The 12,177-nt window shown below is 46.8% G+C and overlaps 3 protein-coding genes across 3 annotated transcripts in view; 2 read left to right on the top strand and 1 right to left on the bottom strand.

The window, feature by feature from the left end:
* DHX29 (DEAH-box helicase 29) overlaps nucleotides 1–6,629 on the top strand; it is a 30,494-nt gene extending 23,865 nt beyond the window's left edge. The window contains exons 24-27 of the mRNA XM_017811284.1: nucleotides 351–653; nucleotides 1,987–2,118; nucleotides 3,639–3,735; nucleotides 4,428–6,629. Of these exons, the coding sequence (XP_017666773.1) occupies nucleotides 351–653; nucleotides 1,987–2,118; nucleotides 3,639–3,735; nucleotides 4,428–4,483 (588 nt within the window). The 3' untranslated portion in view covers nucleotides 4,484–6,629. The remainder of the gene's footprint in view (nucleotides 1–350; nucleotides 654–1,986; nucleotides 2,119–3,638; nucleotides 3,736–4,427) is intronic.
* A 1,988-nt stretch (nucleotides 6,630–8,617) lies between these two features.
* CCNO (cyclin O) lies at nucleotides 8,618–10,103 on the top strand. Its single transcript, XM_017811091.1, has 3 exons — nucleotides 8,618–8,869; nucleotides 8,952–9,137; nucleotides 9,316–10,103. The coding sequence occupies exons 1-3, from the start codon at nucleotides 8,618–8,620 to the stop codon at nucleotides 9,799–9,801; spliced, it is 924 nt and encodes a 307-aa protein (XP_017666580.1). The 3' UTR covers nucleotides 9,802–10,103.
* Nucleotides 10,104–10,903: 800 nt separating this feature from the next.
* On the bottom strand, nucleotides 10,904–11,731 carry LOC108495415 (skin secretory protein xP2-like). Its single transcript, XM_017811090.1, has 2 exons — nucleotides 11,625–11,731; nucleotides 10,904–11,570 (listed from the first exon to the last, which is right to left on the bottom strand). The coding sequence occupies exons 1-2, from the start codon at nucleotides 11,729–11,731 to the stop codon at nucleotides 10,904–10,906; spliced, it is 774 nt and encodes a 257-aa protein (XP_017666579.1).
* Nucleotides 11,732–12,177: the final 446 nt, after the last annotated feature.

Here is a 12,177-nt window from a genome sequence, read left to right as displayed (position 1 = left end):
GATCTTCTCTATTTAAGTTTGGGTCACTGAGCACTTCTAAGCAGAAGTGGGTCTTTGATGCAAACGTATCTTTTCATTTTAACTGAAAACAGATATGAGATTGAGTATTTGCAGCATATATAGTTCCATATATCTGATCCTATATTCCAGATACAGGATTATGTTATAGATAATGTTTTTTTCATAAAAATAGCCAGTATTCCCATGTAGCTGCAGAAAATACAAGAGGTTTTTCTAGTAAGAGATTTTCCCCTGAAGAGCATGAATAATTCAGACAAAGTGTCGTTGCCTGCTGTTGGACTATATAACTTTTTTAATTGAAAATTTTACTAATACCTTATTAATTTCAGGATGTGAAGCAGGAACTCATAAGGGTGGTCAGAGCAGCAGGGTTCACAGCACCTACAACACAATGTGGATGGGATGCAAATGGAGTCACACAATCCCTTTCTCTCAGTGAAATAGCTCTTCTTAAAGCTGTGTTGACTGCTGGGCTGTATGACAATGTAGGAAAAATACTATATATGAAGTCTGTGGATATTACAGAGAAACTGGCTTGTACTGTAGAAACTGCTCAGGGTAAAGCGCAAGTGCATCCCTCCTCTGTAAACCGCGACTTACAGACATATGGATGGCTGCTTTACCAGGAGAAGGTAAGTTGAACATAAGTGAATGTAGCTGATACCTTGTGTAGAGTTATGCCTCTAATATACTGTACACTAGTGTATGTTATTTAATAACTGAATGTTTTGTTTAACTTAAAGAGTCTTTTATTATCTAATGATCCTAAAGTCCATAAAAATCAATCGGCGCAGTGCTGGAGAGAAAGAAAATAAGGCTGAAGATCATTAACAAATTTGTTCATAGTGAAACTGGTAATTAGAAACGGAAGGAACTTGATGTGTATCATTTAACTTGATAGTATCACTGACCTTTTTGAATACAGTCCTGTTGATTTAAATATCCTGTGTAGTAGTAAACTTCAAAATGTCTTTTCTCTTTTACTGTTCAAAGCAGACTCTAAGATTTTGACACTTGGTACTGAACTCACATACTCCAGTAATAAAATGAAATAGCCAATTATGTAATTGACTGAAAAAATTTCATTTTTTTCCTGTCACTTTCTTCCTCCTTGTCTGCTGTTTGCTGAATTCAAGTGTTTATATTTAGTTACACTTCCAGTACAGCAAAATTTTGTCAGCAGTTGCTTAATGCCCAAATTTGCTGTAAAGAAGCAGGAAATACTAGACTTTTTAATGCACATGAAGTGATAGTATTTTTTTGAGAGCTGAAAGTATTTCTTGTCCCCAAGAACCTTATAGTGTAAGGACAAGACAACAGCTAAGGTAGGTAAGTTACTCTATTGAACAGTGGAACAAACAAAACCTGCACTTCTGTATGGAAGTGCACTCTTTTTCTTTCCTTTCTTTCCACTGCAACTCATTCCTCTCTCTTTCTGATTTATCTGTGAGAGGCTCCAAAGCCAGAAGCAGTGCATGGTGAGCCCCATAGTAGTTAACTATGTGTGTGTCAGCGTGTCTGTGTATTTACCACATTTATGCAAGTGCATATATGAATATAGATAGACTGAAAAAACAGTTGCTCCCAAGAGTAATGTATAACATAAGAGCTTTACCTGCCTTTTATTTCAGTAGTTTTACTACTTTTGATGTTCTTTCTATGAACATCAGTAGGGTAACGTTACCTTTCTATTTGAACTTTAACAAGATAACTATGGCTTTAGCTAATTTCCTGGTAGTGTATAAGCCTGTCACTTGCTTAGAGGTGAGTTATTTTATGTGTTCTACAGTGGACAAATAACCATTGATTGTTTGTGTGCAATAACTTGAGTTTGTTGGATCTTGAAAAGGAAAAAAAGTGTATTTTTTTCTTTTAAAAGTAGCAATTAAATCTGGTGTTATTAGATGTTACATGGTTTGGGATTTTTTGTTTCTGTTTTTAATGCGTGTGTTTGTTTATATGCAGGTGAGGTATGCTAAAGTGTATTTGAGAGAGACTACTTTAATATCCCCCTTTCCCATTCTGCTTTTTGGTGGGGATATAGAAGTCCAGCATCGGGAGCGTCTCCTGACAGTTGATGGCTGGATCCATTTTCAGGTGCATTGGAGTGATATCTAAACTACATTTTGTGGTTCCATGGGCTTTTGTATTACACAGTTGATGCACCAGTTTAATTCAGACCACTGTATATGTGAGATGGACATGAGGAAAGAAAAGGAGGGAGAATTTACAAAAATTATGGGAAATTTTGTATACATGTCATGAAATCTTAGTAAATCACACTCAGAAGAATAGGCTTGTCATACATGACTTGCAACAAACCAGTTTCCTCTCTCTTAATGAAGAAACTGTTCTTTCAGAAAAGGCATTGAAAATAAATGTAGACTAAGCCTTTTTTATTGAGTCGTACTGAAAGCAGAGGAGTGTGCTGGTTTTATATTACCCTTTCTTACAGTCTTATAATCTTGTAACTACATGTTTGCCTTTAATATACTACTTTATATACTGCTCTATACTCAGACAAAACTATTTGGAAAAGAAAAAAATCCAAATTGTGAAATACCTTCTTACCTGGGGTGGGGGTGTTTGGTTTTCTTGATTAGGTCTTTTCCTTTCCATGTGTAAAAGTTTTATTTAGAAATGGGAAAACTGAGTTGTAGACAAAACAATTGACATGACAAGATCCTCTGTAAATTTTGTTAGTGGCAAGCACTGATTGTTGCTACCCTCCCAGCTACTTGGTTAAAATTTTCTGTGCTCCTGTGGGCCATGTGTTACTCTTAAAGACAACTTTAAGATACAAGACATTTTAATTTATTGCACTCTGCTGATGCAAGTAAGCAGCCATCTAATTGAATTCACTAGTTGTCATGAATAGGGGATTTTAAAAAGCGAGTCCCTTGTGGGTTTGTTGGAGATTCTTTCTGTGATCCCTGGGTGGCTACACTATTTGAGTGTTTGCTGGGCCAATCATATCTTATTATGTGTTTCAGAATTTCTGTTTTTCTGTTGACATGCTAAACAGAATATGTTGCATTTTGTGCTTCTGCCATAACAGCTACTTACTGTACCAAAGGCAGCATATAAACAAAACAAATAGTGGAATAGAGAGGGAGGAGAAAAAAAGAAATATTCCTGGAAGAGTGTTCAGGTTTAGGTATCAAAATTCCTAGTGAGATTTAGGAGAGGTTTGTGACTGCTTTCTTGGAAGGCCTGACAGACTTCCCAAGAGGGAAATGTGTAGCTATATTATTTCAGGTATAAATTTAATTTGTACTTTTTTATCTTGGGTTGGTAAGTAATTAATTGGGGATCTTATTGGTAAATTAATAATTTCCCTGTATGCTGGTTGATCATGAAATATGTGGGAACACATTCTGAGTTACTCTTCTAAGCTGCTGTTCTTTAGGCTGTGATGCTATAACCAACTAGTGCTTAAAGATAATGTATAATGTAAGCCCTGTCATTTAATAAGTATGCTATCCATATGCTTAAAATCATGCATATGCATTATGTTTTCTATGTCTATTTCTATTTCTATGTAAAGTAATCTTTTGATCTGTATTTTGGTATAAAATGTCTGATAATGCAAATGTTTGTCTGTTTTGTTCTTATAGGCTCCTGTAAAGATAGCAGTAATTTTCAAACAGCTGAGAGTTCTTATTGAGTCTGTTTTGAAGAAGAAGCTTGAAAATCCCAAAATGTCACTTGAAGGTAACTTTATTACTACATTGCTGACATTATTGCTTGTTAAGTGGACCTTGTGGCAAATCTGAGAAATCATTAGCACATGGCATCCTCACACAGTGGGGTTGGTGTGACCTTGAATGTTATTCCATTACCTTGAGAGACATCCAGAAAGTCATTACTAACTGTGCATATATTGTGTGGCTCATGCCAGATTTACAAAGACCTGCACAACTGCTGTTTTAAAGATATTCCTGATAGCAACATTCAGGGTGGTGGTAGTAATGGTGAGGTGTGCATCTCAAAGCAGAATTAAGATTGTGTGTGAACAATCTTAGGCATGGATAATTTCTAAGTGTTACGCAAATTGTCTAAGTTAAGGGATAGACACCGCATGTTCAGAATAATATAGTAGTTGGGGAGTTCCTGTACTAGTGTATCTGTAGGTAACCCATCACTTTATCAGTCTCTTTTGTGAAGTACTGAAATGGCCACCATCGGTTAATTGAGTAATTTTATAAACTTTAAAATATGTACCGTGGAGGAACTGTTTGTCCTTTTGCTCAGCAAATTGTAATCACCTGTTTTGCTTTAGATTCTGGCTTAGCCTAAAACAGTTAAGATTTTAAGTTGCTGATAGCTAGACTTCTGATTTTCTTGGGGTTTAGGAATCAGTATTAAAGCTCACTTTCAGTCACTGTGTTTGTTTTCTTTCCCAGATGACAAGGTCTTACGCATCATCAAAGAACTGATAAAAACAGAGAATGGTAACTGAAACCAGAAATCAGTAACAAACCAGAGCTTCAGTAATGGCGGGGGAAATATGCACTCCAACGTTAACTGACATTTAAATGCTTAGTGTGGTTGCTACCAGCCATGATGGGGATAGATTGCATGATTTTGCATAGGATTTTGCATAGGATTAACCTTTCTCTGTATGACTTTAAAGATGAACATTGGATATGTTTAGGATTTATAATACATTTGGTGCCATTTGTCTGACTATACCAATGATAGCTGCAATCAGTTTCTTTTCAATATAGAAATGGCTGTGAATGATTTTTCTTTCTCAGCTTAATGTGCTAATCATACCATCACTGGTGATGTAGTATGTAGTGATGACTAAAGACTGTATCTCAGTTGAGTAGAATTCCATTAGAGATGTGCAAACAGATGACAAATGTTTCTTATGTGGGTTTCCTAAGTGGTAAATGTTTTTTTAAAATATGAATTTACAGTATTGAACCAATACATCTTATAGATGTCTTAATTTTTCTGTATGATTTACATTAGGAAAATGCTCTGTAAGATGATAATATGGACTGCTGTGAACAGGTGCTCAGCTAGACAAGTGTACTAACCAGCAGCCCATCCCAAACAGAGGATGTGCCTCTTCTCACAGTTGTCCCTCCCTGATCCTTGTCTCTCCCTGCAATTGCAATATGTTTTGCTGCCCCTTCTGTATGTTAAGGTTTTCACAGTGTTGCAAGCCCCCTTCAAATGATGAGCATGTTTTTTTCCCCCTTTATTGATCAAAGTTCGGGTTACCCCTTTTGAATGCTCTATCAGAGCAGTTCCTGGTGGAAACTTTCAGTGGCAGACACCTTCTGGTCTTCACTGTTCTCTCTTACCACCTGCTCACAGTGATTGTATCCTGTGATAGCGATCCTTTGTTTCTTATTTTTTTGATACTGAAAAATCCTTAACCAGATAGCTTAAGGAACCAGATGCTCTTACATTCTGCCTGTCCACACTATTTGCAATTATGAAGCGCAATTTTAGATCACCAATTCTGCTTTCAAGAATGACGAATGTATTGGTGGGGAAGGTTTGCAATTGAATAATTGCAGTCAAGTAGGAACTGTATGTACAGACAGAGGAACAGTGTAGATGACAACTTCTGTTTAATCTGAAAAATAAAGATTTTGTACAGCAGAAGTTAATAGTGTCCAGAAAGGACACTATTTTGCATAAAAATGCAAAATACATGGAGCCTATCCAGTTAGGTTATCACAGCACAACTGGTATTGCTGTGCTGAGAGAAACATAAGCTGAAAATAGACCAGCTTGTGGATGTTACCCTATACTTAGTTCAGGAAGAGACAAGTTGTAATAGGAATTTATTAAGAACTTTGAAGGAAAAGTGATCACATCTGTTATTCATTTATGCGTTGTGATAAACTAGTGGTAGTCTTGGTTTCATAGATGAGACAGAAACTGGGTTCTGGATTGTTTTTTAACACATTTAGGCAAGGAAGCATTTAAACAGTTAAGTTTTGATCTTAAGACCTTATTTTTACTTTCTGTATTCCCACACATTGAAATAAAAACCTGCAAACTATATTCACTGAAGATATGAACTAAATCTGCACTCTGATAATTTCGTATGTTTTGTTTCACTTGAGATCTTTTATTTGTGTCCTTTGGAAACATGAACTAGAAAAAATATTTCAGTAATTCAGTAACTAACAAGCTCCTCTTCCTTTTGGATTTGAATTTTGCATATCAGTTGTTGGTCTTAAATTGCTAAATCCTAGGAAAGTGTGAATTGTCCTTGAGTTCTCCCTTATTCAACTGTGATGAACAGAGAGCTTTTTTCCTATGTATGGATAGTAATGTTGAAATTCAGTTATTCTTTGTGTTCCTCTAGCATGCCCTGATGAACTAAAATAAGGGGATATTTTGTAATAAATAGGAAATTCCACGGTCTTCTGAGTGAGCAACAGTTTTCTGCAAAACAGATTAAGGAAATCACACTGTGGTGATTTAAGCACAGTTATCTTAAAACAAACAAACAAATACTATGGTGGCTTTCTACTTCTGCAGTATACATGAGCAACTTTTGGGCCTGTGCTCTTTTGGCTGGATGAACTTTCTCTTTTGCTTGATTTATTTAATAAAGACTTCTGTTAACACTGTTATGTTGTTTCTCTTAAAGCATTTGTCAGACACAAGAGTGGTCAGTAGGTATGGATCTTTGTCACCATAGTCTCAACAGGCATCTTCAGAGGTTTTTTTAAAGGCAGCATGTCCTCCTGGTCTCTGTCTTCATGTTGGAGAGGAGTTCCTGCTCCTGCTATTGAAGTTGTAGAATTCCCCTGTGGCAGTTTGAGCCACATTAGAAATCCAATTTCCAGGCTTCCCCCACCCCTTCCCACAATTCATCCCAACACTGAAGAGAAAACTTTCAGGCCAGAGGCTTCTATAGGGGAAGGGGGAAGCATATATACATTTTATTTACACAAATAAATACTATACAAGCTAAAAGCAACTATATATATATATATATTACACTTCTATTAGTCCCTTCAAAGCTTCTCCTTTTAACTTTAGTCCAGGAAAAGCCTTCCAAGGCTGATAGGCAACGCAGTCTCTCTCTCGTGGGAGTGTTCGGGAACCTGAAACACTCCCTCACCAACCTCCAGCTGGTTGCTGAAGTCCTTTCTCCTCACGAAGTCCAAGAAGATAGCTTTGAGTCCTTTCTCTTTGGTTCTGTGTCATTTCTGCTGTGTGATCTCTAAAATCTCATACCTCGTTTCTGTAGGCTGCTGTAGTTCAGTCAGCTTATCAATGTACGCGTCCTGGAATGTTGATTCCTCTGAGTTTTTGGCTGTCCGTTTAGATCATGGCAAAGACATCCTCCAGGCCTTTCTCCAGTCCGTCTCCAGTTTTGCCTGGGCTTCTTCTCCCTGGCACCGAGCTGCTTTCGTTATCAGCCCATCCACTTGGCTCTGCTTCAATGCTGAGCCTCTCCTCCACTCATGGTGAGAGGGAAATAAAAAACCCCCCTCTACAGCCTAACTGCAAAAAGGGGGAGGGGGGGAAGAAGAGGGCTTGGCTGCAAGGCCTGCCTTCTCTCTCTCCCACTTACCTCAAAGGTTGTGAGTCTCTCTCCTCACAACAAACACACTTACTCCAATGCTGCCTCCAACTCTGGCCTAGGCAGAGTTGGGGGGCCACAGGGCTCCCCTTCTCCCCCCAGAGGGGGGAAAGAAGGAAGCCCAGCCACCCCCTGGCCTTCTCCACCCACACACAGCAGCAGACACAGACAGAATTGCCAACAGCTTCTGGTGGTTGTGTATATATGATTTTTCAGCAGCAGCGAACAAGACGAGCGATGATTGGCCGTCCAGGGAACACTGCCCTGGCACCCAATCACCTCTGGGTCCCCTGACTCTCAGGAGGGCCAATCTCAACACATGACACCCCCCTACTCCCCTCTTTTGTTCCTGGGTCGTGTGGGTTGCTTGAAGCTCTTGTTTCCCAATGACATCTTTCCCAGTGCTTGACCTAGGAGAGGTTTTCTTTTTCTTTCTGCAAGTCTTTCCACATTTATAGCAGACTGCAAACAGGTGGTTGGAGTGCAGGAGTATTTTAATTTCCCTGCATTCAGCTATTTACAATAATGCTCCACTGCATAAATAGTCCATAGATGGAAGTGTAATCAAGATCCAGACAGCCCAGAGATCTCCTTCGTTCCCAGGTATTTCCTGTGGTGTGTTTGTGCTGTTTCCCACTTATTTCAAATGAAAGTGTTACTTATGCAGAGCAGTCTAGCTGTTAAAACTGTAGAGAAACCTGATTTAGTAGTGTCAAAATAGAAGCCATGGCAGCTTCAGCTGCCGTGGTTTTATGGCACTGCTGCCCAGTTTGCTCTCCGTGCCCTGCCCGAGAGAGCGGCCGTGGTCGGGAGGTCGCAGACCAACGGCGACTCCACCGCAGCCGTCTGGCCCGATGGCAAGCGGCAGAGACTGGTGTTTGGGTGACTCGGATTTTGTTTTAGAGGCGGCGGTCCTTGCGGTGCCCGGCAGAGGGCGGGGCGGGGTGCCCGGGGGGCGGGCGGTGACCTCCCCGCCGCTCAAATAGCCGCGTCCGCGCCCGGAGCGGGGCTGGCACGGCCGCCCGCCCCATGGTGACGGCGGCGAGCGGGCGGTGCGGTAGCGGCATCGGCACCCCGGAGCGACGGGGGCCGGGCGGCTCCCCCGGGCGCTGCCCGCGCCGCCCGTCACGGCGGCGGCGCCCGGAGACGGCGGCGGGGGCCGTGGGGGACAGCCCGCAGGAGCTGCAGGCTTTCCGTGACTATGGAGAGAGCTGGTACCGCTCCCACAAGAGGCTGGAGAGCCGCTTCCAGCCGCAGGAGCCGCTGGCCCGGCAGCCGCAGGTGGGGGCAGCGGGGCCGGAGGCGGGGAGTGGGCGGAGGAGCCCCGGGTTGGTCCCATCTGACCCCGCTGCCGGTGCCGCAGGTGACGGCGGAAGCGCGCTGCAAGCTGGTCAGCTGGCTCATCCCCGTGCACCGGCACTTCGGGCTCTCCTTCGAGGCCCTCTGCCTGGCCGTCAACATCCTCGACCGCTTCCTCGCCACCACCCCCGTGGCCGCCGACTGCTTCCAGCTCCTAGGGGTAACGGCGCTGCTCATCGCCTCCAAGCAGGTAGGGCGGCCCCGGGGTCTGGCTGCCCCGCTGCCAGGGTCTCTGCAGCCCTCCGGGGTCTCTGAAGCTCAAGCGGCTCCGGCGGCTCCGAGCTCAGCCCCAGCCGGGCAGGGCTCCGCGCCCGCTCCCCCGCGCTGCTCTCCGGCGGCGGTCTCCCCACCCCTGTCCCCGCTCGCAGGTGGAAGTGCACCCTCCCAGCGTGAAGGAGCTCCTCGCCCTTTGCTGCGGCGCCTTTACCCGCCAGCAGCTCCGCAACTTGGAGTGCATCGTCTTGCACCGCCTGGGCTTCGACCTGGCGGCGCCCACCGTCAGCTTCTTCCTGGAGCACTTCAGCCAGGTGCGGCTAGAGGCGCGGGGGGCCGACGCGGCGGAGGCGGCGGACGCCCGGAGCCTGGCGGGGAGCGTCGCGGAGCTCAGCCTGGCCGACTACGCCTTCACCAAATACGCGCCGTCCCTGCTGGCCGCCGGCAGCCTGGGCCTGGCGGACCGGCTGCTGCGACACCGCAGCCCTCTGGACCTGCGAGTCAGCGGCTACCCGGAGGAGACCCTGCGGGACTGCATGGACCAGTTACAGCTCCTAGTGTCTCTGAACGGGCGGTCCCTGCCGCTCCTCCTTCCCCCGGAGGTGGCCCAGAAGTGCCACTGGCTGGGGCGTGACGGCTGACGGCGAGTGGCGGCCGCGCCAGCCCTCGTAACTGTCCGCGTCCGCGGCGCTGGGCGCTGACTCCGCTCTGGCTTTGCCGTCTGTGCTCCGTACAGTCGGTGCAGAGCCTGATCCTCTAAACCTTAGTGTCACTTGAGTTTGAAAATTAGCTGACGTTTTGCAAATGATGTTATATATCGTGTCAGCTGTACTGTCCCTGTGCTGTTTGTTTCGGTTGGTTTTAAATCCAGCATGTAAATAATATACTGAATCTCACGTACTGTGTTATTTATTTGGAGGATGATCCATGAAGATAACGGTGAAAGGACACACTGAATGTTGAATAAACTCTTTTATACTTGTTACCTCTACTCGTTTATTTGCTGGCAGTGTGCAAACACAGCTGGGAGAGGAAACGCATTGGCACAGAACGAGTTCTCCCCGGCAGTTAACTCCAGCCCCCACAAAATAATGATGCCCGAAAGTGACATTCCCCGTTTCAAACTGGCATGCGCTAGCTTGGTCGTGGCCCAAGGAAAAATAAAAAAGAAAAGTAGATGCACTGACATAAGTGTAGGAAAACGAAGTGTGGAATAAAAAAGCAGCTGGTTTTTAGTTTTCTATCAGGGCTGTAACCCAGGTGCGTGCTCCTATCCGAGTTGGCACTGTAGCACAGAAAACATTCAAGGGCAGAACACAGCCATAATGTTGTAAAATACTTCATTTTCTTCATTTGTATCTGTGCACAGAAGCGATGTTAAAAGAGCACACACAAACTTAAAGCTACCCTCGGGAGTGCTCACCTTTCAGGGCACGGGGGACCCGCACACTGGGTTGTGCTCCAAGCGCCGCCTGCCGTCAGGTGTTGAGGCAGAAGGAGCAAAACCTGTCTGCTTGCTACAGAAACTCTGCTGCTACAGAAAATGTCGACAAGCCCACCACAACGGAATAACGGGCAGGTCATCCTCTGCTAGCCCCGTAGATTATTTCAGCCAGGGGGACCCTCTGCGGTGCGGGGGTACTCTCTCCTGCTGGGCTGCTTGGTACGTTGAAGATGCCGCGGGCTGGTTTCTTTTTTTTCCTGTTCCTTTCCGCCCCCCATCCCCCCCCCCGACCCCTGCTTTCAGCGCTGACTGTCTCTACCCCTGTAACGACATTTAACAAACATCATTATAAACCCAGTCCAGTCCACAAGTCGACGTCCACACGCTACCCGACAGGGATCCGCAGGGGTGGGCGGGGGACGGTGATGCCTGTGGGCGGGCGGGGTGGTGGGGCCGGCAGCAGCTCTGCTCGAGTTTCCCTGCGGGGCGGCCCGCTCTGACCGCCCCGGCTCCGCGGGCGCGGGGAAGGGCTCCGCGGGCGCGGGAGCCGCCGGCGCGGCCCAGGGCGACGGCGGGAGGTTTCGGCGCCCCGGAGGAGGGAAGGCGGGCTGGCACTCCCGGCATGGCCCCGGCTCCCCGCGCCCCTGTCCGCGGGGCGGTGCCGAGCGGGACGCGGGGCGGAGTGCGCCCGGCGGGGCCGGGGCAGCCAGCAGGGCTGGAGCTGGAGCCGAGGTCGGGTCGGGGGCCGCGGCGGCAGCATGGAGCAGGGCGGCCGCCGCCGAGCCTTCGGCAGCATATGCCCCAACAGGGTCCAGTGCCCGCCCGCTCGCCACTCTAAGAAGCCGGCCCGGCCCGGAGGGGGGACGGCGTGGATCCCCCCGGCTGCCCCGAGTCCCCGAGCGCCCCCGCCCCGTCAGCGCCGCAGCGTTGCCCCGCCGGTCCCCGTCGCACCCGCCCTCGGTGAGTCTGCGGCGGACAGCCCTGACGCCCCAGCCGTGAACCCCTCCCCGTGCCTCCTACCGCGCCACCTTGGTGCCCCTCACTGTGCTGCCTAGCCCTGCAGCCCCCGTCAGTGACACCTCCACCTTGCCCTTCACCGTGTCCTTCCTGCCACGTCCCCTCTTCATGACCGCCGCTGTATTCCCCCCTGGTGCATCCCACCACGTTCCCCAGCCCTGCATCCCCTAGCCGTACCCATCGAGAATGGCCCCCAGCATGCGCTCATCACTCCGCCATGCCCCCCTGGCTGCGCCTGCACTACTTACCTCTGTCTCTGACTGTCCCCAGTGCTCAGCACCATCGACTGGCAGGATTTGGCAGCCTGTACCCCCATCCTTCCCACCACCCCAGCTGGCCCAGTGACCCTGCAGCAGGTAAACCCCACTGTTTGAGGCAGGCTTGGCCTCACCTGGCACCTTGAGGGGTGGCCCCTTCAACCCAATGGGTGCTGGCAGCTCCCCTGACCTCAGGTTTCCCACCTGTGGAATGGGCACAGATGAGGACAGCACCTTGTTCCATGTGTTAGATGGGTTATTGGCAAGGGCAAAGCAGGAGATAGTGCCAGCACTGAGGG

The sequence above is a fragment of the Lepidothrix coronata genome, unplaced genomic scaffold (assembly GCF_001604755.1).
Source record: "Lepidothrix coronata isolate B3197 unplaced genomic scaffold, Lepidothrix_coronata-1.0 Scaffold31, whole genome shotgun sequence".
In the NCBI taxonomy this organism is placed as follows: domain Eukaryota; kingdom Metazoa; phylum Chordata; class Aves; order Passeriformes; family Pipridae; genus Lepidothrix; species Lepidothrix coronata.
Note: the sequence above shows the minus strand (reverse complement) of the source record. Positions and strands in the feature narration are given on the sequence as shown.

What these genes read in the sequence shown, in the direction of transcription:
- LOC108495415 (XM_017811090.1), bottom strand. Translation starts at nt 11,731, where the DNA reads ATGAAGAGGGGACGTGGCAGGAAGGACACGGTGAAGGGCAAGGTGGAG. An exon ending in AGGGGCACCAAGGTGGCGCG is followed by an intron (nt 11,571 to 11,624) that starts GTAGGAGGCACG and finishes TGTCCGCCGCAG; the next exon opens with ACTCACCGAGGGCGGGTGCG.
- CCNO (XM_017811091.1), top strand. Translation starts at nt 8,618, where the DNA reads ATGGTGACGGCGGCGAGCGGGCGGTGCGGTAGCGGCATCGGCACCCCG. An exon ending in CGCTGGCCCGGCAGCCGCAG is followed by an intron (nt 8,870 to 8,951) that starts GTGGGGGCAGCG and finishes CCGGTGCCGCAG; the next exon opens with GTGACGGCGGAAGCGCGCTG. An exon ending in TGCTCATCGCCTCCAAGCAG is followed by an intron (nt 9,138 to 9,315) that starts GTAGGGCGGCCC and finishes CCCCGCTCGCAG; the next exon opens with GTGGAAGTGCACCCTCCCAG.